The sequence below is a fragment of the Temnothorax longispinosus genome, chromosome 1 (assembly GCF_030848805.1).
Source record: "Temnothorax longispinosus isolate EJ_2023e chromosome 1, Tlon_JGU_v1, whole genome shotgun sequence".
NCBI lineage: Eukaryota > Metazoa > Arthropoda > Insecta > Hymenoptera > Formicidae > Temnothorax > Temnothorax longispinosus.
The window spans coordinates 6,527,050-6,554,947 of NC_092358.1; the positions used below are offsets into that span (position 1 = coordinate 6,527,050).

The 27,898-nt window shown below is 33.2% G+C and overlaps 4 protein-coding genes and 1 long non-coding RNA gene across 14 annotated transcripts in view; 3 read left to right on the forward strand and 2 right to left on the reverse strand.

Annotated features, from left to right (window-relative positions):
- On the reverse strand, window positions 1–21,816 carry LOC139809672 (spermine oxidase-like). Of its 4 annotated transcripts, none has more exons than XM_071772753.1 (13): window positions 21,663–21,816; window positions 8,740–8,933; window positions 8,323–8,590; window positions 5,043–5,256; window positions 4,405–4,638; window positions 4,177–4,308; window positions 3,832–4,031; window positions 3,610–3,730; window positions 3,290–3,396; window positions 1,976–2,160; window positions 1,328–1,782; window positions 511–1,257; window positions 1–341 (listed from the first exon to the last, which is right to left on the reverse strand). In XM_071772753.1, exons 1-13 carry the CDS (start codon window positions 21,707–21,709, stop codon window positions 213–215), a joined length of 3,033 nt encoding a protein of 1,010 aa, XP_071628854.1. In that variant the 5' UTR covers window positions 21,710–21,816; the 3' UTR covers window positions 1–212. The 4 variants fall into 4 exon arrangements, with proteins under 4 accessions (XP_071628854.1, XP_071628862.1, XP_071628871.1 ...); XM_071772761.1 differs by lacking the exon at window positions 21,663–21,816 and adding an exon at window positions 9,292–9,632; XM_071772770.1 differs by lacking the exon at window positions 21,663–21,816 and adding an exon at window positions 9,271–9,632.
- LOC139809782 (uncharacterized) overlaps window positions 5,828–27,898 on the forward strand; it is a 52,148-nt gene continuing 30,077 nt past the window's right edge. The window contains exons 1-7 of one of the 3 annotated variants that reach the window (XM_071772965.1): window positions 5,828–5,967; window positions 6,125–6,368; window positions 6,491–6,689; window positions 6,828–6,961; window positions 7,053–7,235; window positions 7,490–7,659; window positions 26,437–26,659. In XM_071772965.1, coding sequence (XP_071629066.1) covers window positions 5,954–5,967; window positions 6,125–6,368; window positions 6,491–6,689; window positions 6,828–6,961; window positions 7,053–7,235; window positions 7,490–7,659; window positions 26,437–26,644 — 1,152 coding nt within the window. In that variant the 5' untranslated portion in view covers window positions 5,828–5,953 and the 3' untranslated portion in view covers window positions 26,645–26,659. Of the gene's footprint in view, window positions 5,968–6,124; window positions 6,369–6,490; window positions 6,690–6,827; window positions 6,962–7,052; window positions 7,236–7,489; window positions 7,660–7,812; window positions 7,991–26,436; window positions 26,660–27,898 lie in introns of those variants that run through there. The other 2 variants (XM_071772975.1, XM_071772984.1) reach the window with 2 other exon arrangements.
- LOC139809776 (uncharacterized) lies at window positions 10,816–14,348 on the forward strand. Its single transcript, XM_071772953.1, has 5 exons — window positions 10,816–11,076; window positions 11,544–11,937; window positions 12,115–12,274; window positions 12,471–13,624; window positions 13,788–14,348. The coding sequence occupies exons 2-5, from the start codon at window positions 11,860–11,862 to the stop codon at window positions 13,902–13,904; spliced, it is 1,509 nt and encodes a 502-aa protein (XP_071629054.1). The 5' UTR covers window positions 10,816–11,076; window positions 11,544–11,859; the 3' UTR covers window positions 13,905–14,348.
- LOC139809865 (uncharacterized) lies at window positions 14,384–23,684 on the forward strand. Its single transcript, XR_011731197.1, has 4 exons — window positions 14,384–14,589; window positions 14,996–15,058; window positions 20,965–21,128; window positions 23,001–23,684. It is a non-coding gene; the product is annotated as an uncharacterized lncRNA (long non-coding RNA).
- The window catches only part of LOC139809752 (peroxisomal N(1)-acetyl-spermine/spermidine oxidase-like), an 11,065-nt gene continuing 5,049 nt past the window's right edge, over window positions 21,883–27,898 (reverse strand). For 3 of the 5 annotated variants that reach the window (XM_071772933.1, XM_071772908.1, XM_071772924.1), the window contains 9 exons: window positions 27,376–27,569; window positions 26,949–27,234; window positions 26,060–26,273; window positions 25,456–25,689; window positions 25,243–25,374; window positions 24,900–25,099; window positions 24,680–24,800; window positions 24,359–24,465; window positions 23,503–23,778 (listed from right to left, as the gene is read on the reverse strand). In XM_071772933.1, coding sequence (XP_071629034.1) covers window positions 23,757–23,778; window positions 24,359–24,465; window positions 24,680–24,800; window positions 24,900–25,099; window positions 25,243–25,374; window positions 25,456–25,689; window positions 26,060–26,273; window positions 26,949–27,234; window positions 27,376–27,523 — 1,464 coding nt within the window. In that variant the 5' untranslated portion in view covers window positions 27,524–27,569 and the 3' untranslated portion in view covers window positions 23,503–23,756. Of the gene's footprint in view, window positions 22,821–23,019; window positions 23,214–23,502; window positions 23,779–24,358; window positions 24,466–24,679; window positions 24,801–24,899; window positions 25,100–25,242; window positions 25,375–25,455; window positions 25,690–26,059; window positions 26,274–26,948; window positions 27,235–27,375; window positions 27,570–27,898 lie in introns of those variants that run through there. The other 2 variants (XM_071772942.1, XM_071772917.1) reach the window with 2 other exon arrangements.

The following is a 27,898-nucleotide window of genomic DNA, read 5'->3' on the forward strand; positions in this document are numbered from 1 at the left end:
TTGATATTTAATAAATTGAACTATATATATTTAATAATAAATTATTACATGGAACATATACATACACAAAGTAGTACGAAAATTTTATTATTAATGACTTATTAATAATGACTATTATTAATTTTGTAACAAACAGGACAATGGCTCCTGCAAATTTAAAAAATTGTATTATGCTAGTATTTACATATTTACATATCGACCTATGTATGTATTTACTTGATGTTCGCATGATGTTGTAAAAATACTTTAGCTTGATGGATTCCCGTCTCGTAAGCTCCGTGCGTTGTCGAGTAGAACTCGTCATGCGTAGCTTCGCCGGCGAACAGTATGACTGGTAAGTTCTGCCATATTTGCAAAAATGTATAAATTAGACGATAATTTTTTTCGTAACTTCGCGTTATCTTAATAACATAGCATCAAAAGTCTTGAAAACCCATCACACAGATGATTGATATCTTTTAGGACTGGGAAATTTAAGATTGAAAAAATGCGTTGTACTATGTATCTCACCATTTTCCTCTTCGTGTTATTTTGCAACATTGTCGCCCAGACTGGCTCGGCTAACGTTCTAGGCGAGACGTTATCCTCCTCGCAGCTCTTTGTGATATGACTATAACCGCCTCTCACGTATCTATTCCCGTTCCATTTGGTTCGGACGCATTTCTTTACTGGTGGAATATTGCGACACCGCAAATAACGTATCAATAGGTTCCTGCAATCTTGTGCAATTGTCTCCTCCGATAAATCCTCGACGATACACGCACCTCGCCCACCGACCCATACTATAAGAGTGGCCGAATGAGTCGGTAGGACGTCAAATCCTGTGAGGTCCTTGGTCCATTCCGGCAAGGATTGATGATCGGCGTCCCTACGCCAGAGCAACTGGAAACCGTTCACGCCTTTTTGCCACCAAGGTTCGCCGAAGTCCAGGAAAATCTTATTGATGGTTCCGAAACCGAGGTCTTCAATCGCGACGCTTAGACGACTCGGTAACAGCGGCTGGAACATCTTCCGGTGGTTCTCTTTTAAATAGCCGAGCGAGCAAGTGACTATGACCGCATCGGTGAGAATTTGCGTCCCTTCGAAAGTCTTTACAATTATTGGAGAATCGTTTGGAGAGTCAACGGAGTCCCGCCAGTGAATGGTTTCCACGGGGGTGGCTAAACGCACTTTTCGCTCATTCAGATTGTCAACGAGGAGATTCGTCAAGGAACTGTAACCGGACTTGAAGAGCAAATGTTCCGGTCCACCAACGTACTGTGGAAATCATTGTTGCTTTTATACAGTGCCCTTATTTCTGAAACGTTGACTTAAAAATTGAGTTTACCTTGAACTTCCCCCAAAGAATTGCCGATAAATCGTCCAACGAGTGGCAGCAGTTATCCACCAAGAGAAACCGTACGTTCCAATCGAAAATTTCCTCCTTCATCTTCTTCTCCATCGGAGAATCGTCTCTTTCGTGTAAATAATCCTCAAACCTATTTCTCATGATAGAACCGATATTCTCCTGCTTCTTCAGAGGCCATCGAGATTCGCAGAGTTCATCCGAGACGGTTCGCACGAGATCGTCAACTTCGCGAACCAAGCTCTCGTTCATGATCGTTCCATCGTCGCGCAAGAAAATTCCATCGCCGTCCGTGCCTTGAATGTTTGACAGTAAATCACTGTTGAGACAATACTGAGCAAGCCTGCTCTTGTCACCGTGCAAAAATTGTGCCCCGCAATCTATCCAGCCATTACCCCATGGAACGGAATGAATTCTTCCTCCAACCACGTCTTGGGCTGTGAAATGACATAATCCGGAAAATGTTGTTTTATTTTTATCTTTTGCAGTTTTCAGATCTATTTTTCTATCTCATATAAGTTTTTATACTATTATTTATTTATATTATATGATTAGGCTGTCTTAAAGATTAGTCAGATCAGAATGAATAAAAGATTAATTAATATTAAATTTTTCAGGAATATTATGTACCTTCGAGGAGAAGATAATCTGTAAATCCCGCATCCTCCAGAGTTTTCGCCGCTGCCAATCCTGCGATTCCTGCGCCTACTATCACGACTCTCGTTCTTTCCATTCTTCTCGCGTTCGCGTCAATCTCTATCCGCAACGTTTGGTCGAAATTGTCAATCGTCAGTTGATCTAAGCGATCGCACGTTCTATGTCATCCGAAGAAATTAGTCTAAATCTTACAATTAGATAAATACACACAAATATATACACATATACACGGTGTGTTATTTTCCTACGAGTTTTAGTACCCTAACTTTCTATTCTATAAGAGCTACGTATAAGTAAACTGCACTATTTATTTGAAAATAGTCTCGCTGTAATAATTGTCTATAATAAAAGACACGAATAATAAATACATACATAATAAACGCAATAAATAAATAATAATAAATACGAGTAATATTCCTCTCACTAATAACGTTATGATTTGTAGTTCATGTAAATTATATTTTCCCAAATTTTACATCAATTTACACAATGTAAAAATTTACATTATTATAATGTACAAAAGGTAGTTTTATACAAATGTTTACATATTTTATACAAATGTTTACATCTTACAAAAAAGTACCGTAGTAACCCATGCCTTAAATATATTCGCCTGTTGCAAATATTACAAAATTGTAAAATATTTCTAGTTTCCCGTAATCCCGTTCATTATGAGGGTGTAGTTGTAGAAGATGTAGCTAGAGGTGGGCGTTTAATTGCCTAAGAAAAAGCATGCAATCAATGTAAATATAATTGCAAAAATATTATTGTGCAAAATTTAAAGCTGATATGTTTAAAAGTAACAATAAATTAAGCAGAGAAACCTACTTCTATTAAAAAAAAGTTTTATATGAAATAAAATATACAAACATTAATAAGCTAGACATAATAACGTAATACAACACAACACGAGATCGTGCAAAAATAAGCAGAAAGGATTATTAATTTATTATGCATTAGATATGATTCCACAGAGAAACATTTTACATCATTTATAAACTAAATTTTACTTTACAGACCATTCCCTTTTTTTCATTTAATTTTATTAAACTGGAAAAAATCACAATTTAGTGAAAAATATAAGTTTTAATTTTAAAAAATTAAAAATTTTGTGGCAAAAAATGTTTAAGAATCGATTTTTTCGCAATTTTTTAAAACGTATTTGATTAAGTAAAATAATAATTAATCAATGTGATAAAAATGAATGCTTTAAGCGTTATTATAATATTGTATTTATTACGCTATTGATATTAAGCTTTAAATGAATTTCAATCGACATAATCTTACCTTTCAAAGTTGATTAGTCTATCAGCTTCGCGGAAACCAGTTTCCACGGCGCCGTGCACAGTGGAATAATAATGATCGTGCGTAGCTTCTCCAGCGAAAAGAATTATCTAATCATGATTAATTTCGTCAATGTCAATAGTCTTTCTTTTACAATACGATCAACTTATATAAGATAAAACTACATGACAGGCTAAGGTTAAAAATAGAACATATCTTGATTTTTTGACAAAATGAAGAATCGACATAAAACGTTGAGGAGACTAACTATAATGTGTCAAATAATGAAAAATATTATGTTATCTTTATTTTTGGATACTTACAGGTTTATTTCCACTCATAATTGGTTCGGCCAGATCTCTCGGTTTTACATCCATTTGTTCGGAAACCATGCTTTGGAAACTATACGAGCCTCGAAAATGTTCATCGGTATACCATTTAGATCTAAAAGTTTAAAAAAAACAAGGCAATATAGTAAGGCCATAAATTAAAACGGATCTAATTATTTTTCTTTCAATCAGTTTCAATGGAAAATTAATAATAACCTTAATATTCTTGTTGGTTTCACAACATTGTAATGTTCTCCAAATGATTTATTTAACAATAAATACAATCCGTCGTATACGTCAACATCCGATAAGGTTTCTATGTGTCTCGCGTTTTTTCCAGTTATCCAAGCACATAAAAGATTCGGCTTATGAGCCACAGTGAAAAACGTGAACACGTCACAGAGCCACTCGCTACTCTAAAACAAATATTTGATGAGATTAGTAAAAAGATAGGGAAAAAATCGTCGAAATTGACTTTCAAACAAATTATTCGTTATAATCTGCAAGCTTAGATAGGCATTCGGAGACATTTTTAGATTAGACACTCGAATATTTACTTACTTGACCATAAGTTTGCAAGAATTCCTCTTTAACTTTTTCTGGCCAGATAAAATCAAAGGTGGCTTTATCCTCCGGCCACCATCTAAGCGGAAATTCAAGGTAAACCTTGTTCGCTGTTCCAATATTTAATCCCTGCGATAAAATGATGTTAATTAACATCAACATACACATAACATGCCATTTTATTTTACAGTACTGTATTATTAATAAACACTGTATTATTAAAACCTCTATCGCCCGTTGTTTCTTCTGCGATAAGGGTGGTACGAACATTGTAGAATGTTTCTCCTTCAGAACACCTAGAGACCCAGTGAATATTACATGCCGTGCGGAATATTTGCATCCATCTCTGGTAGTCACCGTCACGTTCTCGCCTGAGCTATAATTGATAGTTGCCACAACTTTTCCGAACTCTATCCTTTCCATCACTGGCAAGCGTTCCTCTGCGTTCGGAATATTTTGCTAATAAAATAATCACATATGTTTGATTAGAAAAAGAGATTGCTAAAATAATTGATAAGATATGTACTAATAATATGTACTAATATGTACTAATAATTCATTAATTTATTAAAACGTATTAAAAATGTAGTAAAATGTACAATAAATATATTATACACTGAACATTAACTTAATTTTCAAATAGCGTATAATTTTAACTTCTATTTTATATATATTTTTATATAGTATCCGTATATAATCCTTCTTTCTTGTTTTATAAGTGAATTAATCTTCATTCTTGCAACTAAATTTTAAACTTTTTGAACATTACTTCGTTTTAATCGAATATATATTTTAAATATTTTTGAAACCTTCAGTATTTTGTAAAATAATGTTTCTAGTCGGATATTCAAGTGACTTCTTACCATTAACAGATCCAAAATCGTTTTATAGCCACGATCTTTCCAGTTCAACGCAGGATCGCCTTCGCAGTCCCAGTATTCTGCCATAGCTTTCGCAGAAACGTCAAACCATGTGTCGCTACATTGAATAGAGTTTTCCATCTTTTCTATCCAAGCTAAATAGTCAGCAACTCGAGTACGATTCATGAAAGGGTTTTCGTCAAAAGCTTCATAATATCTACAACATTAATGTGTGTGATAATTAAATTAATTATCATAATGTATTAGCATAATATTATACCTATACACAATATTTTATTTTAAATATTAAATAAATGTAAAATAATGAAATAAATTGCAAATATTTAAGATATCTTTTCTTTTATCTTTATTTCTTAGCTGTTACAACAATATTTTATAAACATTACTCTGTTAAGCAGCATATTTAATTTAACTTTGCACCCACGATTTTTATATATCCACTGTGCTTATGCTTACATACTCAAAAAAGATTATTTAGCAAATTTATTGGATCATAAGCAAATTTTGTTGAATAAAGACAAGAATTCTTATACTTCATAATTTCCTCTAATTCAAATTTTGAGCGGGTAGATAACAAGGATGAGTCATCGTCAACCTTGTACTCAACTGTAGTAGTGTGGTGGGGAGAAGCACTGACTGACACCAGTAGCATGTCGCAATCATTCTGTCGCATATGAAGACATCATAGCCTCTAAGTGATATTTGGATTCCGATGGACTAAGTTGTTCAATTTGAGATCTATATATTTTTTATATAAATCTTGAAATATACTTTAATTATGGAAATACACTGTATAGTCTGGGCAAATCATTGCAAAACCAACTACGACGGTAATACAATCAAATCCTACTGAAAACTTTTATTGCCAATAAAACTCAGCAAGGCACAGTAGGATGTTTGCAAAAAGGTAACAACATTTCTGAATCTTAGATTGCTACTAATTTTACTATCATCTCAAACCTAATAGAAAACTGATTTCTTATAAACTCAGATACTATTAAATATTATACAAGTGAGTGTTATCTTGAGAAAAATGTGAACTTCAACGAAAGGAATAATTCTAGGAAAGTAGATCCAGAACTGGAGAAGCTGAGAAACGAAGTGGAGAGACCACCAGACTTAGATACGACCATTGCGGGTATCCAGAGAGAATCATCGCGCGTTCACGCTGCGTACTTGTTCGAGCACATTGGCAAGGCTACACTGCAGAGACTATGCTTGCTGCTGAGCTCCACAGCAACAGGGAAGATTTACGACGGATGGCAGGAGTTTGCAGCACACATGGGCTTAACGATGGAACAGATACGCGTAAGATTATTAGAGAAATGACAATTATAATAAGTATGCAAACTGCAAACAAATTCAAATCATACATATATTATAGAATAATAATAATAAGTACAATATTATACCGTCATTTTATTGCTTAGTGCATAGATTATGACTTCAAAGGGCTCCAGGATCCAACGTATTACGTGCTTTTGACTTACGTGCAGTCTCCGGAGGCAACAATGGACAAAATTCTGAGTGGTTTGCAAAAAATGCAACGACTCGATATAATAAACCAAATTAAGGATCATGTGCACGATCTAGTCAATGTTGCGTCGCAACATGTCATAAGCCATGATGGTAGAGTAAAGAACAGTAGCATGTTTTTCTTGGCGTTACAGAATAAATTATGGATTAAAGTCAAGTTTGGAAGATAAAGCTCCAAAAATGTAATAATTATATACACTTAATTATATTAATTATTCGTTTTTCATTTAGGATCTGAAATAATTCAACCTGGACATATGCCAAGAGCACCATTAGTCCTGAGTCCCATTTTGACAGTAGAATGCAAAACCGGAATGCAAGAAAGTGAATCAATGTACACATCACAAGATAATCAACAGAAGAAGGTTGCTCGACTTTATATATTCAGGAAATTTTACTAACAGATAGCAAGAATTTTAATCAAAATTTTTTTAATATTATATTTTATCATATCAGCATGAACAAACATATGGCTGTATAGTTATGCTGACTTTTGCTCCTGACGGTTTGCCAACTGCTGAGTGCATCACAAAGATATTCAGGTCTAAACAACCACGAATAGGCGTGCTTATGTTGCAAGAACAAGAGAAACATGTCTATAGTAGAGCTGAAGAATTCATAGACGATTGTTTCAATCAGGTAAATTAATTTCTCCTTCTTCTTTGATGTCTCGAGTTGAGACATAGTCTTCTAGAGAAAAGCAGTCCTATATGGACCTCGGGTTTCTCTTAATTTTGTTAAAATTGCAATTTTTATGGAGAAGGATTGTAAGCACTTTGCCCAATCTCCAATCTGAAGAACTGAACTGTAAACATTGAAATTGATTTTTTGAATTCTGCTAATTTTATCAATTTTTTTTTTACATTAAGTACTATAATTTAATCTACTTTCAGGTAGATTATGTTATACCAATACTAACAAGAGGATACATTGAAAGGATCAACAACCCTGTGAAAATGCATGAACAGATGCATAACAAATTGGATACAAAATATTTGAAGTACATATATTCCTTGTTGAGATACGAATACGTAAGAAATCAATGCTGCAACAATCGTGTAAGGTACATATAACTTGATGAGTATCTGATAGCAAATTAGTAAATAACAAATATACGATAAATCTTCGATAAGCGTTTATGATATATCGCTTATATTTGTTTACAATTAATGTGAAAGCACACAGAATATGTATTTGTTTTTGTTTCTGTTATCAGATGTATTGTGCCTGATAAAGATGTTTATACGATTGTACAAGCAAGTCTGCATCCCACGTTGCAAGCGTGGTTTCGTGAAAGTGATATTGACGATTTCGTGAACAATATTCTCTTCCATAAAATTTGATATGAAAACCGTGAGTGTTTGGATGGAAATAAAAATTTCAGCAACTTTTAATGGCTCATATCTTTTTAAAAAACCTTCTATAATCTCTATAATACCTGATATCTATAAAATCTATAATATTGATCATTTTTTTATAGGTATAATATTGTGTTTTAATTGTAAGTTAAATTTTTTGAGTAAAAACTTTATAGGCTTATAAAGTACAAGAATTTCATGAACGGCTATTATAAGTTCAAATTTTTGCAAGATCTTTTTGCAGCCTATTCCTCTTATGTTAATAAAATAAACGAACATGTTGCTCATGCTTTAACTTATTTCCCAAATAATTCGTATTGCAATCATTTAAATACATATCCTTCCTGGACAAAAACACAAGTACTCACTTCCTTATTAAGTAGTCTCCATAAGATCCCGTTACCTCTTTGAGATCCTTCGGTTTTATTTCATCCAGAATATTACGATGAATACTCACAGCTGCGCTACTTTCCTCCACGGGCATTATTTCACCATTAACAGTGGCAAATTCATACTTGGTGGGATCGAGCAAACCTGTGTCTGAACTCAGCAAATCATGTTTGGAGGCAAGATCAAACACCACGTTTCCAGATTCTCCATGGACCCATTGAGCGCCGAGATCCACCACATACTCACCTAGAAATATTGGAAGTCTTACTCAGACGTCTCAGACTCCAAATTTTCTTAAATATCAAAAGTTAAAAAATTGCAAAACTATCTCGATATCAAAGACAACATGCAGAGCTAAACTGGATTCAAAGTCAATTAGGAAGATTATTATTTACCAAAGTTTGTGGTATTTATTCTGCCGCCAATTCTATCGTTGGCCTCTAGTATCACAAAGTCGCTCACTCCTCTCCTCAACAGCCTGGAGGCAGCCGCAATGCCAGATGCCCCAGCTCCAACAATCACAATTTTTGTCTCCTTCGGCATATCGCAAGCCCCCGACGATTGCGCTGAACCCAACAGATTTGCTGCACTGTTGAAGAAATGTCTCTGGGTATTGTCGGGAACGAACGTGAATAATGATCTTAAACGAACTTGAATTGGCTCAAGCAGATAACGCATCGGATTAGTCAAATCATTGGTTAAGAAAGATCAGTGTTATCTCAACCAGGAACAAAGCACACTGGCAATTTGCAATCTTCTCAGATAGCTCCTATAAAATAAGACACGCGAAATTTTATCTCTACAGATTGTTGTAAGAAAGTTAAAAAGAGAAAAAGAAAATTCGAATAAATTATCTTGTTCCTTCTCGTGTGTTTGTTTATATTTTTCCAATTTAACTCCGGCGTTTGGGCTTCGCTTAACCTTACCATCTATCACTTCGCACACACCTGATTAATTTTATTTAAGCGTCAAGCGTGTCGCAACGAATTTTTATTCAACACTTTGCGCTGGAACTGCGAGCGAATCGCGTCCTCGTTGAGGATGTCGATGTGTAAACCGCAAGGCAGGAGGAGCCTTCGCCAAAAACACCCTGGTTCGTCTTCCACGGAGGAATAAAAATATCAACGGGCGACCGAGAGCGAACGATGAATCATTTGAAGAACAATCCAGAACAATCTGCCAAACATCGGCATTCCCAACGATTGCCACAATTCGCTCGCATTCACACGTGTTCACAACGTGTTCACCACATCACGCGCGAACGGAGACCGTACCGACCGACCTGACCGTACCGACCGAACTGAAGGATGCTGAAACAGCTGAAAGGTCTGAAAGAAAAGAACAAAGAAAAGAGGAAAAAGGAAAGGGTTGAGAGACGCTCGTCTCGTATGTATACATGCGCAATAAAACGAGCGTTAGCAGACGCTATTGTGGACTTGTGGATCACATGTGAGCGTGAGATGCATGGATACGTGAGACGAAATGCAGCGGAAAAATCAAAATTATCTTAAGATAATAGCGCACACAATTCGGGTGTGTATTGTGCATGGTTAAGTAATTTAATTTTGATATTTTTAATAGTTATATAAAAGAATATTACCATTTGCACTAATTGCGAGAGGGAAGCTAAGTCCTTTACTAGGAAATGCAGCACAAAAATCGAGATTACTCCTGATGCGCGCGAGAACGCATAAATCCTGTATATTTGGTTTTCAGAATTGTTCGTGATTAGCATGGGGGGAAGGGCTTACTGATAGCCTTACCTAACCTCCCACAATTTATTTTGTTTAAATTCATTTAGCTTAATTTTTATTATATTTAAAAAAAAAATTTTTTTATTAAACGAAACAAATGTACAATTCTTTTCTTACGAGTTTGAAGAGCGCATAAATATAGCACACATTATTATATAATTTATTCGTTAAATTTTGATCAAGTTTGGGGCTAACTAGGCAGACGTGATTTAAAGACGTTTTTACGAATAGATGTATTTAACAAGCTCGATTAATTTTCAGCACTGTACGAAATGGAAGGACAGATAGATAAATCTATCTTAAATGAATTATCATCATTGAACAGAAAATCAAGAGGCAATAGTTTAAAGAAGCGCAAAATGAGTAAGAATAATTGAATACATATAAACATAAATTAAATGAAACAAATTATACTTAGCAAAATTTAAAAAATATGAAAATATATATATATATGTTTGGAGAAAGACGTTTTATTTTATTATAGTTTTTATTTTATTATATCTATATTGTCTGTAATATTTGTGTGTAACCGTTTAATTATAGGAAATACATTTTTATCATAGAAAAACAATAAACGTCTTCATAACTGTATTTTAAAAATATTTATAAAAATTAATTACTATAATCGTTATTTGTTCTTGCTGAGATGAGTTATCATTAGTTGAATTAGCTTTATCGTATGGCATTTAATCATTCTTATATTTAATAAAATTTTAGGCGAAGACAGCTCAGTGGCGGAAACAGTATTCTTCTGAGCTTGCCTCCTCACACATGTGAATGGCGTACCGAGTCTCGTATACAAGATCGGTCTCGTTAGGATATCCTCGCAAATGCTGCAACTATCGAGAGGGCAAGAGTTATGACACTGTACGGAATTGTTCGACACCAGGCCATCTTCGAGGCAGAGGCCGTATATAAAAACAACGTTAGCCATAAATCGATATCTGAGAAAACAATGATATATGGAATCATAAAACAGTAAGAATAAAATCCTATGTGTAAATACATCATGAATATACAGCGTGAACACTTAAATATATCTCTTTTGTGCCGTGCATATACAACTTGTAAATAACTTCAAAACAATTTAATCTATCACTCTTATCTTTCACATTTTAGCTCGTTACATTTTACTCGCCACGAAATAATTTTTAAAAGAACACGAATATAAATTCAAGTGGCACTGCACGTGCCAATTTACACATCAATTTGCATGGTTGTATTTATGTCAGACAGTACAATGTTATCGCGGCATTCGAGGCTACATGTACAAATGGCGAGTGAAACTGTTTGCATTATCAGAAAATTGCGCGAAGTATAATGTGACTTTAGCTATATATATCGCTTCAAAAATATTGCCGTACAATTTTGCAATATAACTTCTACTAAATTACGGAAACTTTTCGAACATGATTCATTTTCTTATCTATGTCCAATTATTACAGGCGGATACATATAAGAGAGATCACGAGTAAAGATGCAATTGAAATAAATTACATTATCGTATACATATACATTTCATGAATACACAAATACGAATGCATAATGAACGAAAAAAGATTTACGATATTTCGAACTGACTGTTGTTTAACACTCAGAAATTTCTGCATAATTTTATCGATCCGCAAGTATAAAAAGGTAGCACTAAACAAGTAGACGAGTCAATTTATTCGTTTCGCCAAGAACTTATTGGGGTACAGAAATTACTAAATAATTTTCGAACTGATTATTATTTACTAATTAGTATTATCAGTTAGAAGTATGCGTATTTTTATGCTTTTGTCGTTAGTTTTCGTAGGCAAGATATTAGCGCTACCGACATATAAAAGACAAGTTCGGGTATGTATATTTTATTAAATGTTTTATTAAATATTTTTTTAATGAATATGTAATCTATTAGATATTATTTAAAAACGTATATAATACGAATCACTATTTGCAAACAATTAGAAAAAATAACAACAATGTGTTCTTTTCTGGATTATTAATTCTTAAATCTTTCTTTTTTTCATATAGGGTATTTCATTCTCAGATGATGCGTCAGTTTCTGCAGGTTTAGGCGGAATAGGAGGAAAATTAAAAAAGAATATTGGTGTGAAAGTACCACACAGTTTATTAAATATATTTGGATTGAGCGATGAGTCAGATAGCAAGGAAATAGGCTTAAATATCGAAGGTAATTAAATGAAAACTAATAATCCAAGTTTTATAATAAAAGAAATCTTGAAGGTTCGAGATATAATATATGATAAAGAGTTCTTAACATGTGTTACCATTATTCATTATTTTGTACAATTATTAAGAAATGCCAATTTTATCACTTTTACAAGTGTTATTGTTATTTAAGTGTTATTATTAAACATTTCCTGCAGGAGGAATAGGGCTCAAGCCTAAATTGTCGCTTGGTGGAGGTGATGCAGGCTTTGGAATATCGCTTGGCGGGAAGGGCGGCTTGGATATTGGAATGTCGGGCAACCACAACAAGAGACCTTCAGAAAGAGAACATTCTGATAAACATGACAAATCCAAAAAACACGAAAAATCTGCAGAAGAATCTAATAGTAGTGGAATTTGGGGATCGATTACTCATATTTTTGGTGGAAACGCTGAAAGCGACCATGCAGATCACAAGACATCACTTGATACCGATAAAATATCTGCTGATCTTGGCGGTGGGATATCTGATGCCACAGCTGGTGTCACAGGTAAAAAATATAGAGAACATGAAGAACACAAAGAACACCACACGAAGCATAACGGATCGAAAGGACACCAAAGCTCAACAAGTATGAACTGGACTGCTGATAAACATTTAGAAGAAAATAAGAATAGTTATTGGGACGAAGGAGACATAATTGTTATACCACCCTCGGATAAAGAAAAATCAGATGAAGATGTCGATAGGAACGGAAATGATAACAGTCACGTAAAAAAATCATCGAAAGAAAATGAAATTAAAAACAGTGGAAAAAAGAGAGAGAACGGCAATGATATGGAGAGAGGAGAAAATATCACGATATTACATGGCAAGGATGGACAACATAGTGACAGCGATAAAAGACATAGCAATAGAAACGGAAATAGTAACAGTCATGTAAAAGGAGGAAGCATCGTAATATCACACGGAGATAACGAAACCAAAGAGCAAAAAGCGTCAAAACAGACTACAACTAAGAATAGTGGAGAAAAAGAAGGGAACAGCAGCAATTATGATAAAGGTGGACAATCTGGTGATCATGCAGGAGGTAGAAATAATGATGTAAAAAGAGAAAATACTAATCATAATAACGGGGAAGATGTGATTATTAACGGAAGCCACAGCAATGAAAACCGAAATAAGAATTCCACAGGACATGATGGTGTGGTGGCAGGCAAAAAATCAGATATAAAAAAGACTAATGGACCTTTATGTAATTATGATGAAATTCTCAGTACTGGAAAATGTGGTAGCAACATTAAATCTACATTACAGCTCGTTCAAACGTTTATCCGCAGTTTCGATGTTATCGTTCATTTCTTATTAGAGGTAAAAATTTATTTCTCTTATACCCGAATAATTTTACAATGTAATGTAATTAGAATCAACAGTTTGCCAGAAATAACAAGCAGTTATATAATACATAAACATTTATAATTTAAATATAAAGCAATATTAATTTTACAATATTAAATTTCCATTCTTTTTGCAGCAAAAGGGGAACGATTTGCGCAAAGTGTTATGCCAAGTTTTACCACATAATAGTAAGCTTTCCTGCCAATTGGGTTGTGATGTTCTTCGTGTCAAACCAATTTTGAAATACTTCTGAAGCGATATATTTATAATATCATATTTGTTATCTTAGCAATAATTAATTTTTGCATTGATAACATATATACATTATTATTATAACAGAAATATATGATAATTGTTTTCTCAATAACTTTAATTGCAATTTAACGATGTAATGATTATTAATTAATAAATACATAACATAATAAGTTATTCTTTGATTTGTGCTCATCTTTTCTTAAAAATTAAATAAATAAATTTTTATTTTTACAATAAATCTCAGAAATTCCTTTTAATTTTAATTTTGCTTCTGATAGTCCAATCAGGAGAATTTGTTTTCAAAAAAGAAATTCTCTTATTGGCCCATGAGCTGCGTTTCGACAATAACCGACATAAGTAATATTTGCATTGTAAATGTGCTAAATAATTTGTACATTAAAATTAAAGTAATTTGTAAAATAAAGAATACTTGTTAAGCATATATATTAGTATTAATTGATTTTCGAAATACGGAAAATGCATAATCGCAAAGTTAAAAACGGCGCGTAGCGACGTCGCATCGATCTTGGCGCGTGAAGTTGACCGCGCGGAAAACGAAGCGCCCTCGCCATTTTGATTATGCTACTCCTTCGTTTTCACGGTTTCCAGAACGCGGCGGACGTTGGGCAGTTCGGCTCCGTGCGGAACGAGTGGCGTCGCGACTCACTTTAAACGGTAACAATGTACGTATATGAACCTCGCATTCATTATTTACTGCAGTACCTATCGCGTACCATAGATTCAGCGTACGGGTATTGATATTTCTCAAAAATACGTATTTCGCGGTGTTTGGATGTCCGGCCGAAGGCGCGAGGGGGCAATCGCGAAAATGATCATATTTCCGAATGTCGCGAATATCGCAGATGTCAGCCGGAAATATTAACACGCCTATTCGCTAGAATGCAAAGTGACAATACTAAAAGGGGCGAGCATATTATTTCCTTCTCGAAGTACGCAAATGTATAATCGTGAAATTAAGAGCGGGACGCGCAGCGGCGCCGCGGCGGCGCACTTAGCGCGAGAAGTTGCCCGCGCGGCAAGGGACGTAGCGCCTCCGGCATATTGAATATGTTTTCTTTCTATTTCCAGAGAACGCGACGGACACGGAACGGATCGGTCCCGGAACGAGTGACGTCGCGACTCGTTTAATTGGTAAGGAGTAATCTTGATTAATCTTGCATGCATTATTATTTGCTGTAGTATCTATCGCATAGTATAGATTCGGCGCTCGAATATTAATGATTTATAAAAATACGTATTTGACAGTACTTGTTCGGCCGAAGGCGCGTCGCGGGGGCAATCGCAAAAGCGATGATTATTTTATATTTTTGAATGTCGCGGATATTTACCAAGATTTATTAATACGCCTATTTGATTGATTGTAAAATAACCAGTTGTAATAAAAAGCTTGGCCATTTAGACCCATTATACGGCGTGGTCCCGTTATGCCCCGGGTCCCCCTATACGGATTGAGATTATACAAGGGGGAAAAAATATATATGTATATACATATATATAATTTAAACGGCATATTTACAAATATCAGCCAGTAAAACATTCCTGAGACCAAGAGATTCGAGGATTTTATTTAAATTTATACTATTTACATTTATTTACCTTTATTTACTAGAATTGCATTACACAATCGCTTATATACATGAAGATAACGACTGCGCGCCATATCAAACTTTTCATAATTAAAACTTTCGGATCTTATCAAGCAAGTATATCTTTTAATATATATTACAGTATAACATTTAAATATATTATCATAAAATATAAAAAGATATTGCGTGATAAACAATCACAGTATTGTTTGGTTAAAGTTTGAAAACAATCTCTTTAAAGTTTAAGCAAAATTTCCTTTAAAATAAGCCTTGCCTGAAATAATTATTTTTTAAATATAAAAACATGCGTATTTTACATGATTATATTTTTCTCAAGGTGCGATATATTATCTCATTAGACAAACTGGGATATATCTGGCATCATATTATTATACACACAGAACTGCAAATTATAACACGTTCGATTTTATGGATGCCAAGTTCAGATATGACAACTTACTATAAATAACATACGTGCAGTATATCAATTTTGTCGTATCATGCCAGATTCGTAGAATGATCACTTTATAACAATACCATCTACAGATATATATGGACATTTATTTCGACTATTCACCGAGATATTATTAATTACCTATCAATCCTGGAGAGTCCGCAGGTAATTAAAGATCGATATATTATCGATTGTTGATGTAATGGGATTCCTCACAAAACTTCTTTATTAATGGTCAAAACTTCTTAAAAGTAATTTATTCGAACACGCAATATATGTAGAAATATATTATTTCACTTTTAATTAATAATAATTGTTTATTAATAACACTTTTCTTATTACAGTGTACATTTTCTTATTAAAATATATATCAAAATCAAAATTTAGTTTAAATAATTTTTGGCATCAATATATTGTGCAGCATAAATTTACTAACAGCGCTAAAAAAATAAAACACAAGAAAGAACACAAGGTATTATGCACCGTGGACTAATATCCCGCTATGCCTCGAAATGTATAAGTTTACTTTAGATAATATAAATTATAATCGACAAGAAAAGATTGTTTAATAACGTAAATGTACTTACGTTAATAAAAAATAGAATTTTATTATTGCCTAATATCATTTGCATAAGATATTATGCTAATGTATCAAACAACCTCAACTCAGTCGCGGAGAGCACAGCGAACACATTAAACAATTTGTAACATCTTTCAGAGCTAAAAATAATATAAAAACTCATAACAGCACGTAGTTAGAGACATTTTAAGAGTAATAATTTCGAAACATTTCATTACATGGCAGCATCTCTGTAAAGAGATATCGATCATATCCCGGGTTTCCCTACATTATTCAAAGTATATAGATACAACAATATGATTAAATTAATACACATTTATTCATCACGTGAGAATTATAGTATTCCATTTAAATGTTTAAAACGGTAAAACAAATATGCCAGATTTGTTGCTCTCTGTTGCGATATCAGATTGTTATACAAACAAGGGTTCACGCACTTTAGTTCAATTATCGGCCGCTTGGTGCCTATCACCTTGTATCTTTGCGATTATTTAAGTTGTTTGTAAAATTTATGTTATACATTTATATTAGAATTTATAATATTTTAGTCGAAAATCTTGCAAATAATTGGATAACTTTAATTCTTCAATGTTAACTAGGTTTTATTATTCAGTTTAATTGCACCATTATAGCTCCATTTCGGAAAAATGAAATGAACAAAAAGTTTTCTTAGTTCTCGATAGCGATTGCTTTGTTATAATTCTTATATAAGGATAAAGCATATTCGGTATGCACGTACAAGAGTACGGAAGCGATATGTACGGCGCCGAATACCAGACCGGGTACGTCGCGTATCCTAGACTCTGTCCACTTCTTCCGGCTTAAACAATTTCGAAATGGACAGGAGTCCAGATATACGATAAATCCGTTTGGTGTTCGGCGCCGTACACTTCCCTCCGTACTCTTGTTTTGTACGTGCACACCGAAAAAACAGACGTCGGTGCCGTCTTCACCGTATCTATTTATACATTCCACGTCTCTCACATAATATATCTGCCATATGTGTTCGGCATAGCTTAATACAGAGTCAGGTAATGGTTTAGGGTTTAGGTTTAGGAAATTATGTTTACAGCATGAATTCTGCTTACTTAACTGAACCGGTAACGTTCACTGCTTTTTTTTTAAAGCTGTATTTTCTTATTTTTTTTTAACATTAGTTACAATAACCCGGACAGCCAAATCTGTCGAGAACAGATTTTAAAAGTGTCTGCTGCAAATTGTCGATAGAATATCAGCAGAAAAGTAAAAGATACTATTAATAGAACAGTAGCAGATTGACTGCAGAAACCGCTCAACCGTTCAAGATCCGTTATTTTGTGACCATTTAAATGATGCAGTTCATTTAAATGTTTATGAAATGACGAATTTTCTTCGGTTTTTGCCTACAATCTGTTGTCAGATTATAACTACTAGCAGGCTCTGCCAGCACAAGGCACAAAGTTTAATGCGGACAGAGATGATACCGGATCTTTGTGATATCTAAACAAATCTATTGCCAATCTCTTGTCATACTGGCGTGAAGTTTACTATTTTACTGTATAGGGTCCTTTTATCCTTAAGTATATAGGCCGCCGTGAAGTTTTAGCCGGTAAGAGTCCGGCACTACCCTCGGCTTCTCCTCAGAAGCTGGGGGCGTCCATGAGAATTTCTCCGCGTAAAAAAAGCTACCTCCTTAGAAGTAATGCTCACGCGATTACTGCAGGGTGGATCAGCTTAGCCCTGAAGTAGAAAAAAATGGAGCAAGAAGGAAAGAGAAGTTTATCAAAAGATGATCAAGAAAGAAGAGAAGAAACGGTCATGTAAAGAGGATAAACGGAAGACACAGCTGAAAGAAATATTGAAGATGAAAATTGAGGTGGAGAAATTAGAAAAACTTTGTCCAGGAAGAAAGCAGAGGGAATAATGACGGAGGAAGAAGAATCGTGGAAAAACGTTGTTAAAAACAGAATCAAGAAGAATCTTTCAGGGAGATATGTATCGCGATAGAGTAAACAATCCAACAATAGAAGACTGAAAAAAGAAAATAAAATAAGAAAAAGAGAGAAGTTTATCGAAGGAGGATCGACGAAGAGGAGAAGAAACGTTGCATTTTTGGATATGCCAATCAAAATGGTCACATTTTTAAGAGTTCCGTTGAAAGTCATCGGATTTTTCGAAATAAAATACTACTCTCTGAAATATGAAGCAAATTATAGATCGTCTAAAGTTGGTCATGCTTATAACAAAATAAAGTTGAAACTTCACTCTGAATTTATCCAAAACTTTATTCGCTCAGAGCTCAGACACAACCTATTAAATTTTAGTCATGTTATTTATAACCACCAAATTGACAAGTATTAATTACAAAATATTAACTTAATCCAGAAATATATTTAATCAAAGAGGATCAATTCAGTTCTGCTTCAAATATGTCTAAAATTTTTTTAAAAGCTTCCAGCACGGGACTGTCGTTTCAACGCACTAAGTAAGCATCCAATGTCGTTAGATTATTAATTAGCAGAAATTATTAATTACATAGAGTCACATTAACAGAATATTTTATATATAATTTTAATTTTATTATCTTTTTCTCTTAATTACGCGTACAGTCACATTAATAGAATTTTATGTATAATTTTAAGTTTATTATCTTTGTATCTTTTAACTGTATAGATATTTTCTTTTCCATAATTATCGCATTAATTCTGTCAGCATCGAACGAATAATATTCATATTTTTACATATATAGCCTGCCGACAGCTAGAAGGAAAAATAATTATTTATCGGATACAATTTTTTCGAGAAAAATGGCCGAAGAAAGATTCGAGGATGAAGCCGTTCGGATTTTGCTGTTCTTGGTATCATTTCGACCCTCTCTCGCGATACGATCAACGAATGCCGCCCTACAAGTCTTCACTAATGGCAATCACTTCCGTGTACGAATGTCCGGTGACTAAAATGCAAATGAAATTTTCCACGTCCCGACTTTCCCGGGAGAAGAAAAAGCCGGCAAAAATAAGGACGTCGAACGCAGGGGATCAGCAACGACGATCAAAGAATAGCAGATTAAATTATTCCGAGATATCAGTAGAAACAATCGCTATATAAGGCACTTTCTAGAAGATGAAGTTGCCAATGGCAATGGCAAAGGATATCTTTTGGGTAGAAAAGAAAAGAATTTACAAGGAGGCGACCAAGAAGGTGATAAAAATAGGAAAGAAGAAACGTGAGCCTTCTTCATTAAGCCTCGAGAATAAAACTGTTGTCGAGTAGTAAAAAAAATCTTTTTTTTTAAATGTATTTCGTATATATTATCTATTCATCTCGAATGTTATGTCGTCTAACAGCGAAAACACAAGATTAAAAATTGGGTGCTTTAAATAAAAAAATTATTTTAGCACTGTAACGCTAATAAGATCGATGTTTAAAAAAGCGACATAGGTGAAATATTATTATTTTATTTTATTTTGCATTAATTACTTTATATACAATTATTTTATTACTGGGTGGAATAATATATCAAAGTCTGCGTTCGTTTATTCACATTGGGAGCTATTGGGAATAAAAAAACGCAGGCATTATCTTTCTTATGCGGCTGTTTGAGCAAGTGTTGATAAAAGCAAAATTCAATCAGCATAATCAGCAACGCGTCATTACGCGCCATAGTGCGTAATGTCACTATGTTTGCGATAAAATTTTTGCATCTTTTATATCTTATATTGTTACTTGTTTATATATCAGGATCAAAACATATTTGCTTTGCATGTAAATAACTGTTCATATCTCTCTCAATTCAATTATGTGATAATTTGCATATGCATTTGCAAGGAAAGTTTATATGCAAATTGCAAACATTTTTATGTATGATTAAATGATAAATGTGATGGAAGAACAATACGAAAGAAGAAAGCTTAAAGAATTATAGCTGTTTGAGAATAGAAGATAATTGAGAAAAGGAAGGATATGTACAGTTTAAGAAGATTTTAATAGATGTTATTAACGTTTAATTTGTAATCGCATATCTTAAATTAATTGCACAAGATAAGAAAAATAATAAAAAAACTTATAAAATCTTCTCAAAATCACACACATCAAAGAAAATAAAAAAAAATGAAAGATATGAAGAAAAAAGAACCGATATCATTAAAGAAGATTGCAATTAATAAAAGAGGTACAAAATTGTCAAATAAAGTTTTTGATTTGATGACAATATTGATATGTTATGCCACCCGTTAGTCCCCGAAAAAGTGATGAATACGTTCCAGAATATGATCTTCTCGAATCGCCGTATGACATGTGTGTTAGCGAAGCTACGGATAAAACATTGAATCTGATAGAAAAGTATTCCGGACCCAAAAGCTTGGTAGAAAAGATACAGAGAAAACCAAAATTATGCAATTGTAACAACGCCGTCACAAAAATAGATCTTATTAATCAGCAGCGAAACCTTGAAGAGACTCGAGAGAAATTAATGGAGTCCAAATCACCAGAGGAAAGATGGAAGATAACGTTGAAGGATGCAACATTGATGGATTATTTTACGCAGTGCGACAATAACGCTCCTTGCTGGATGTCTTGCAAGAAAATTGCTCGTAGTGCCAGGTTAGTAAGAAAAAAGATTAGCCTAACGAAATTGTAATTATTAAAGTCAAAATTTTATTATATCAATTAAATTCAATATTAAATTTTCAATAATTAATAAGTTTATTTTAATAAGATACTAATTTAATATTCCAATTAAATATTAAAGGCTCAGGCAATTATTAAATTAACTAAAGAAAGTAAGAAGCATAAAGCCGCGCAACTGGGTATTAACATTGAAAACATTGTATTTTTATGATAATATCAAAACTACATACATACGGTCTGTTGTTGGTTAGATAAGATGTTAATTACATCATCTTTAATGTAAGAATAATGTCGAAGGTTAAAAATTAACGCGGTAAAGTATAGATTAAATCACTAAAAGATAATACAGTTCATAGTTCGCATAAACTCGCAACGTTATAATTACGTAAGCGCTAAATAGTTCGGTGTTGAGAAGTCGAAAAGCCATACTTAAAAATTCTAATGCTAGTATGCACAGTTAAAAATTAAGTAAGTGATAAAAAATAAAAATTAATTATGGATACATACATCAAAGTTGTGAAGAGAAGGCCTGTGATTTCCTTATGGCAAATCATGTTGTAAGGCTGCAGTTAATACAAAACGGTCGGACAGATATCCGACTAATAGATACGGGAGAACATGTTCGTATATATAAAACTGTGAGGAAAAGAGGGGAAATGAGGATGAATGGGGAATAAATGAAGCTAATAGGATGGAAACAGATACAAGGTCGGAAGGTAATCGGATAACAGTTCGGTATCATTCTGTATGTTTAATGCAGAGGGTTATCGCTTAATGTAGTACCATCTCCCAGATATTATTCTTTTTGAATAGGAAGAGTCAAATAACATCGATCTAACATTAATACAAAGTTTTGTTCCCCGTCTGTTATTTCCTGCCATCGCTTACAAACTAATCACGACTTTGATTACGTCCAAATTTTAGACAAAGAAACCTTCCTATTTAAAAAGAATAATATTCGAACTTTGATGTACGCATTCAGATTTAAATTTTATTTTTTATCTCTTAATTTTTTATCATACAAACTAGCATTAGAATTTTTATACAATTACAATGTGACTCTTTGACTTCCCGACACCCGAAGTATTTAGCGCTTACGTAATTAACGTTGCAAGTTTATCTGAACTAGCCGTTTTTATCTTCCAGTTTATATTTTACCGTTAATTTTTAACCTTTAATGATAAAATCAAAACTACACACAAACGTTTTGATTTATTATAAGACCATCTTCAGTGTAAAAATAATATCAAAACTTAAAAATTAACAGTAAAATAGAAACTAAAAGATAAAACCGGTTTTTACACTAAAGGTGGTCTGATAATAGACCGAAACGTATGTATGTAGTTTTAATTTTATCATAAATTATACATATATGTTTTTAACGTTAACACTCATTGTCAATTGCGACTCTATATATATATGCTTTTTACTCACAAGGGAACAGTTGGAAGTGAATGGTTTTTTTCAAGCTCTCTTTCATGATCGTTCCATCGTCGCGCAAGAAAATGCCATCGCCGTCCGTGCCTTGAATGTTCGAAAGTAAATCACTGTTGAGACAATACTGAGCAAGCCTGCTCTTGTCACTGTGCAAAAATTGTGCCCCGCAATCTATCCAGCCATTACCCCAATAAACGGAATGAATTCTTCCTCCAACCACGTTTTGGGCTGTGAAATGACATAATCCGGAAAATGTTGTCTTATTTTTATCTTTTTCTGTATTCAGGTCTATTTTTCTATCTCATATAAGTTTTTATACTATTAATTATTTATATTATATGATTAGGCTGTCTTAAAGACTAGTCAGATCAGATTGAATGAAAGATTAATTAATATTAAATTTTTCAGGAATATTATGTACGTGTACCTTCGAGGAGAAAATACTCTGTAAATCCCGCATTCTCCAGAGTTTTCGCCGCTGCCAATCCTGCGATTCCTGCGTCTACTATCACGACTCTCGTTCTTTTTATTCTTGTTCTTGTTCTTGTGCTCGCGTCAATCTCTATCCGCAACGCTTGGTCGAAATTGTCAATCGTCAGTTGATCTAAGCGATCGCACGTTCTATGTCATCCGAAGAAATTAGTCTAAATCTTACAATTAGATAAATACACACAAATATATACACATATACACGGTGTGTTATTTTCCTACGAGTTTTAGTACCCTAACTTTCTATTCTATAAGAGCTACGTATAAGTAAACTGCATTATTTATTTGAAAATAGTTTCGCCTGTAATAATGGTCTATAACAAAAGACACGAATAATAAATACATACATAATAAACGCAATAAATAAATAAATAATAATAAATAGGAGTAGTATTCCTCTCACTAATAACGTTATGACATATGTAGTTCATGTAAATTATATTTTCCCTTTTACATCAATTTACACAATGTTACAATTTACATTATTATAATGTACAAAAGGTAGTTTTATACAAATGTTTACATATTTTATACAAATGTTTACATCTTACAAACAAGTACCGTAGTCACCCATGCCTTAAATATATTCGCTTGTTGCCAATATTACAAATTGTAAAATATTTCTAGTTTCCCGTAATCCCGTTCATTATGAGGGTGTAGTTGTAGAAGATGTAGCTAGAGGTGGGCGTTTAATTGCCTAAGAAAAAGCATGTATCAATGTAAATATAATTGCAAAAGTATTATTGTGCGAGATTTTTAAAGCTGATATATTTAAAAGTAGCAATAAATTAAGCAGAGAAATCTACTTCTATTAAAAAAAAGTTTTATATGAAATAGAATATGCAAACATTAATAAGCTAGACATAATAACGTAATACAACACAACACGAGATCATGCAAAAATAAGCAGAAAGGATTATATTATTAATTTATCATATTAGATATGATTCCACAGGGATACATTACATCCTTTATAAACTAAATTTTACTTTACAGACCATTCTCTACTTTTCATTTAATTTTATTAAACTGGAAAAAATCCCAATTTAGTGAAAAATATACTATAACAATTTTGATTTAAAAAAATTAAAAATTTTGTGGCAAAAAATGTTTAAAGAATCGATTTTTTTGCAATTTTTTAAAACGTATTTGATTAAGTAAAATAATAATTAATCAATGTGATAAAAATGAATGCCTTAAGCGTTATTATAATATTGTATTTATTACGCTATTGATATTAAGCTTTAAATGAATTTCAATCGACATAATCTTATTACCTTTCAAAGTTGATTAGTCTATCCGCTTCGTGGAAACCAGTTTCCACGGCGCCGTGCACAGTGGAATAATAATAATCGTGCGTAGCTTCTCCAGCGAAAAGAATTATCTAATCATGATTAATTTTGTCAATGTCAATAGTCTTTCTTTTACAATACAATTTAACTTATATAAGAGAAAACTACATGACAAGCTAAGGCTAAAAATAGAACATATCTTGAGTTGTTGACAAAATGAAGAATTAACATAAAACGATGAGGAGACTAACTATAATGTGTCAAATAATGAAAAATATTATGTTATCTTTATTTTGGGATACATACAGGTTTATTTCCACTCATAACTGGTTCGGCCAGATCTCTCGGCTTTACATCCATTTGTTCGGAAACCATGCTTTGGAAACTATACGAGCCTTGAAAATGTTCATCGGTATACCATTTAGATCTAAAAGTTTAAAAAAACAAGGCCATATAGTAAGGCCATAAATTAAAGCGGATCTAATTATTTTCCTTCAATCAGTTCCAATGGAAAATTAATAATAACCTTAATATTCTCGTTGGTTTCACAACATTGTAATGTTCTCCAAATGATTTATTTAACAATAAATACAATCCGTCGTATACGTCAACATCCGATAAGGTTTCCATGTGTCTCGCGTTTTTTCCAGTTATCCAAGCACATAAGAGGTTCGGTTGATAAGCCATAGGGGAAAACGAGTACACGTCGCAGAGCCACTCGCTACTCTAAAACAGATATTTGACGAGATGAGTAAAAGGATAAGGAAAAAATCGTCGAAATTGACTTTCAAACAAATTATTCGTTATAATCTGCAAGCTTAGATAGGCATTCAGAAACATTCTTAGATTACACTCGAATATTTTTTTACTTGACCATAGTTTTGCAAGAATTCCTCTTTAACTTTTTCTGGCCAGATAAAACCAAAGTTGCCTTTATCCTCCGGCCACCATCTATGCGGAAATTCAAGGTAAACCTTGTTCGCTGTTCCAATATTTAATCCCTACGATATAATGATATTAATTAACATCAACATACACATAACATGCCATTTTATTTTACAGTACTGTATTGTTAATAAAACCTCTATCGCCCGTTGTTTCTTCTGCGATAAAGGTGGCACGAACATTATAGAATGTTTTTCCTTCAGAACACCTAGAGACCCAGTGAATATTACATGCCGCGTGAAATATTCGCATCCATCTCTGGTAGTCACCGTCACGTTCTCGTTTGAGCTGTAATTGATGGTTGCCACAACTTTTCCGAACTCTATCCTTTCCATCACTGGCAAGCGTTTCTCTGCGTTCGGAATATTTTGCTAATAAAATAATCATATATGCTTGATTAGAAAAAGAGATTGCTAAAATAATTGATAGGATATGTACTAATAATTCATTACTTTATTAAAACGTATTAAAAATGTAGTAAAGTATATTATACACTGAACATTAATTTCATTCTCAAATAGCGTATAATTTTAATTTCTATTTTATATATATTTTTATATATTATCCGTATATAATCTTTTTTTCTTGTTTTATCAGTGAATTAATTTTCATCCTTGCAACTCAATTTTAAACTTTTCGAACATTATTTTGTTTTAATCGAATATATATTTTAAATGTTTTTAAAAGCTTCAATATTTTGTAAAATAATGTTTCTAGTCGGATATTCAAGTGATTTCTTACCATTAACAGATCCAAAATCGTTTTATAGCCACGATCTTTCCAGTTCAACGCAGGATCGCCTTCGCAGTCCCAGTATTCTGCCATAGCTTTCGCAGAAACGTCAAACCATGTGTCGCCAAATTGTACAACGTTTTCCATTTTTTCTATCCAAGCTAAATAGTCGGCAACTCGAGTACGATTCATGAAAGGGTTCTTATCAAGAGCTTCATAATATCTACAACATTAATGTGTGTGATAATTAAATTAATTATCATAATGTATTAGCATAATATTAATGTTTATGATATATCGCTTATATTTGTTTACAATTAATGTGAAAGAACATAGAATATGTATGACAAATGCCTTTGTTAATTTGTTTCTGTTTCTGTTATAAGATGTATTGTGCCTGATAAAGATGTTTATACGATTGTGCAAGCAAGTCTGCAGCCCACGTTGCAAGCGTGGTTTCGTGAAAGTGATATTGACGATTTCGTGAACAATATTCTCTTCCATAAAATTAATATGAAAACCGTGAGTGTTTGGATAAAAATAAAAATTTCAGCAACTTTTAATGGCTCATATCTTTTTAAAAACCTTCTATAATCTCTATAATACCTGATATCTATAAAATCTATAATATTGATCTTTTTTTTTGTATAGGTATAATATTGTGTTTTAATTGTAAGTTAAATTTTAAGTAAAAACTTTATAGGCTTATAAAGTACAAGAATTTCATGAACGGCTATTATAATAAATTCAAATTTTTGCAAGATCTTTTTGCAACCTATTTTTCTTATGTTAACAAAATAAACGAATATGTTGCTCATGCGTTAACTTATTTCCCAGATGATTCGTATTGCAGTTATTTAAATACATATCCTTCCTGGGCAAAAACACAAGTACTCACTTCTTTATTAAGTAGTCTCCATAAGATCCTGTTACCTCTTTGTAATCCTTTTTTAACTTCCGTTTTATTTTATCCAGATTATGAAAATATATCATCACAGCTGCGCAACTTTCCTCCGCGGGCATTATTTCACCATTAACAGTTGCAAATTCATATGGCTTACAATTAGTGAAATCGAGCAAAACTGATTCTGAACTCAGCAAATCATGTTTGGAGGCAAGATCAAACACCACGTTTCCAAATTCTCCACAGACATAATGAGCGCCGAGATCCACCACATTCGCACCTGGAAATATTAAAGTTCTCAGACTCCAAATTTTCTTATATATCAAAAGTTAAAGAATTTCAAAATTGAAACTATCTTGATATCAAAGACAACATGCAGAGCTAAACTGATTCAAAATCAATTAGGAAGATTATTATTTACCAAAGTCTTTGGTATTTATTCTGCCACCGATTCTGTCGTTGGCCTCTAGTATCACAAAATCGCTCACTCCTTTTTTCAACAGCCTGGAGGCAGCCGCAATGCCAGATGCCCCAGCTCCAACAATCACAATTTTTGTCTCTTTCGGCATATCGCAAGCTCCTGACGATTGCGCTGAACCCAACAGATTTATTGCACTGTTGAAGAAATGTCTCTGGGTATTGTCGGGAATAAACGTGAATAATGATCTTAAATGAACTTGAATTAGCTCAAGCAAATAACGCATCGGATTAGTCAAATCACTGGTTAAAAAAAATCAGTGTCATCTCAACCACGAACAAAGCACATTGGCAATTTGCAATCTTCTCAGATAGCTCCTATAAAATAAGACACGCGAAATTCTACCTTTACAGATTATTGTAAGGAAGTTAAAAAGAGAAAAAGAAATTCGAATAAATTATTTTGTTCCTTTTCGTGTTTGTTTATATTTTTTCAATTTAACTCCGGCGTTTGGGCTTCTCGTAAC